Source organism: Plectropomus leopardus, unplaced genomic scaffold (assembly GCF_008729295.1).
Source record: "Plectropomus leopardus isolate mb unplaced genomic scaffold, YSFRI_Pleo_2.0 unplaced_scaffold23818, whole genome shotgun sequence".
NCBI lineage: Eukaryota > Metazoa > Chordata > Actinopteri > Perciformes > Serranidae > Plectropomus > Plectropomus leopardus.
Genome location: NW_024625845.1, coordinates 1 through 3,562, shown reverse-complemented (window position 1 = coordinate 3,562; position 3,562 = coordinate 1). Strand labels below are relative to the sequence as shown.

The 3,562-nt window shown below is 38.0% G+C and overlaps 1 protein-coding gene across 1 annotated transcript; it reads right to left on the bottom strand.

Moving 5' to 3' along the window:
• Positions 1–701: 701 nt before the first annotated feature.
• On the bottom strand, positions 702–2,651 carry LOC121966274 (diacylglycerol kinase theta-like; the record flags this gene model as incomplete). The annotated part of the gene is made up of 3 exons (XM_042516380.1): positions 702–787; positions 1,311–1,410; positions 2,572–2,651. Coding segments are annotated over 3 exons (266 nt in total), but the record flags the coding sequence as incomplete, so codon positions are not given.
• Positions 2,652–3,562: the final 911 nt, after the last annotated feature.

Below are 3,562 nucleotides of genomic sequence, written 5' to 3'. Positions count from 1 at the left end.
GTTTCAGGAAATTTTTATCCTTTTTTTACCTCGCTCTTAGTCTGAAAAAAAAAATCCTGATCACATGAGCTCAACATGTTTCTCTCCCTCTGTCAGTCTGGACTTTTGCTGCCTTCATGTGCTCCTCGGAAATATCTTATCCACTGTATTTACTGTATTTACTGTATTTACCATATTTACGGTTTATGAATGCATATGAACGGCCCTCCAAAGCTGTAATTATGAGTGGGAAATTGGGAAATGTCGATGATACCCAAATTGTCGAGTTGTGATGTTTCACGGCAGCAGGAATGGCAGAAAGCATGGAAACAGTGTCAGCAACTGACTGTAAAAAAAATATCATTTACTTTTAGCAGTTGCACATTTTAGTTTATGCATCTTTTAGCTGTAGCAAGCAAGCAAACTTTTAACTATGACGCATGCCAGGCGAGTACACTTCCATAGATAACAACGGTATTTTATAGCACATGTTGCCGACTCGACGTCATAGATGCATAAACTCTTAGCATTAAAATTCAACCCGTCTTCTTTGTAGCTTCCGTGTTGTTCCCACTTTACCACATCAAAGTGAATAAACACAACAAAGTCGGAAAAAACTCGGAAACTACGACCTTCTAACATCACGTGAGCGCAGCCAAAGTCCACGTGGAGAGACACGCATGTTGAGCTCAGATGATCCGGATGGTCTACGTCTCACTCACCTGCTGCAGAGTCCCGTCCAGGTGAAAACTGCGACAGTCTGCGCAGCTGAAGGCGGCACAGTCAGCGTGAACATGCAGCTCACACACTGAAACACACACACACACACACACACGCGCGCACACACACAGACACACACACACACACATTAGTGACCTCCATGTGGCAGCAGGTCATGTCAGGAATGTGAGGTCAGAGGTCACATAAGAAAGTTTACAGCCTGTTCTTCACAGGTTTTAACGAGCATCTAATTGAGACAGGCCTTTATTTGTCAAAATGTGCAGCCACACCGAGCTAGTAAAAGGGACTGTTTTACGGCGTGTTCTCCAGAAAAGAATGAAAAATGTTACTTCTGTTATCTGCTAATAAAGATCTGAAATAATAAATGGACGTTGAGTTGAGATTCTTCTTCAAATTTGATAAATTCACTTGTTACTTTGTCGTTATCACTTATTTCTATTAACTTCTCGGTGCTCTGTGTGTGTTTTTAGCCTCTGTTTCACTCACTTAACCAGACAGGTCTGACATCATTAACAGGTTTGTCACAGTGGAAACTGGTTTAAAATGGGTGCGCATTAAACTGGTTAAACTGGTAGAGAAACTGGTCTGACCTTCACATCGCAGCGCCGTGTTTCCCTCCGTCTGTTTCCTGCAGACGCAGCAGAAACGTTTCTTCTGACCCGCCGGACCGAAGCAGTGAGCGACGGGGACCTGCAGGCGGCAGCAGAGTGAAAACTGAAGCTGATGTTTATTTAAGCACGACGACGCGTCAATCCTGCTGCCGGGAAATCACTGGATGCAGCTGTGCATGCTTTTCATTCTTCGTTTTTTGATTATTTTGGCTGTGTTCATGCATATAGAATGTATTTTGGTAAAATTTTGTATTTTTGTTTAATCTGTGCATTTCCAGCTCAGCTCCTACAATAAGTCTAAAATATACTGTGGAAACTAAATTGTTACATTCAGACCGTTAAGGTCAAAACATACGCCTTTGAAAACCATTCAAACTGACATTTTGGATCCCACACACACCAAAGCATAAAAACATGACTTATTATTTCTAGGTGTCATTGTGGGCTTTTGCCTTGGAATTTGTCATTTTTACTATTTTCCGCCTGATGACGTACGTTTTAGCATATATGACATATGGAGAATATACATGCTATTTGCAGTAGGTGCACTTTCACAATCAATGTTGCTGCTAATCATTGACGTATCCCAGGTTGTGATCATCCAAAAAAATCTACTTTGCATGTAGTATGTTGAAAACAATTTTTTCTATGTGATTTTTTTGTCATCTAAAAACTTAGTGGCATCATAACAAAAACCTGCCATTTAAAGGGTTAAAATTTTGAAAATTAATGAATATTTGATATCTATGATTAGGACTGATGTTGGTTAAAAAAAAACATAATAATAAGTTAAAATAATATTCATATAAATTATATTGATTCTTGATTCTGAAAAGCGCATTTTGTGCACAGAGCGATACAGCTGTGTAATATTAAAGCGTGCCAAAAGGGTTAAACACAATTGATGAGTTAATTGTTAGAATAATGATCTAATCGAAAAAAGAATTGTTAAATCGAGAAAAAAATAAGCCTTGGTGTGCTTTGACACAGTCTGTGCATGAGGGTCACAAACTGTAAGAAAACGTCTTATTTTCCAGGTCAGGACAAAGAAATAATGACTGAATGAATGATCGTCTCAGCTCATAAATTAAAGGATCAAGTGAGGAAAACAACTGGCGTCCACTCTGTTACGGCTTCATGTTCACTGTTGGCTTATCGATCGCTGCAGCAGTTAGTCAGGCTCAATGATCGCTGCAGCGTCGATCAATAAACATCATGTGGGACTGCTTGTTTTACTCACCCGCACCAGAGACGGAGTCATGCAGGAGCACGGTGAACGCAGCGTCTTCAGGCATTTCTCGTGACACATGAAGTTACACACTGCAGGACAGAGAGGACAGACAGAGAGGACAGACAGAGACTGCTGAGCAAGGCACCAACACTGTCAGGTCACAGGTTTGATTCCCTCCACATCAACAATACTAACAACCTGAACTTCATTGTGTTTGCTTAAATATATCACAACACATGAAAAAAAAACTGGCCATGTTTCATTTTGTCCACCTCATGAGGAACTGCTGGTTACCAAATGTGGACATTTACAGCTTTGTACCCACAATCCTTTGCAATCTGAGGTGGTTTGGATTACATCATCTTCAGCTTTACTGAAATCCTCACCTCATAATAAACATTAACCCTTTAAAACCTGAGGGAGTTGATTTCTCCCAAAAACATGGATAGAAAGCAATGGTCAACTAAAGAATAAATTACTCAAAATAGGACATTAGTTAAAAAAATAGGAAGAAAATTACCTGACAATCAGTAAAAAAAAAAAGTTTACTGAAAAAAAGCTAAGAAAATTGCCTAAAATTAAAAGAAAAGAACAAAAAAACAAGAGAATTACACGAAAAACTACACCTATATTAACTGTTTGAAACTTAAGCAAACTGTCAAGATTTCTTTCAAAAACATGGGAAAAAGGCAATGAGCAATGGAAGACTAAATAACCCTCATTTAAAAAAAAAAAAGAAAAAAGAAATTACCTATAAATTTGTAAATAAGTACATTTAAAAAGACAGATTTAAAAAAACAACAACAAGAAAACAACCTGGGAAATCTTTAAAACAAAATTAAATTATTAAATTACAATAATTCTGTGACACAATTTTAAATACATAATTATTATAATTACAAATATAGTAAAATAGAAACAAAGTTTTAGGTGATTAACCCTTTGGAACCTGGAACGACATCAGTTTTCTCTTGCTGTGTTTACACAGCTTTGACCAGAA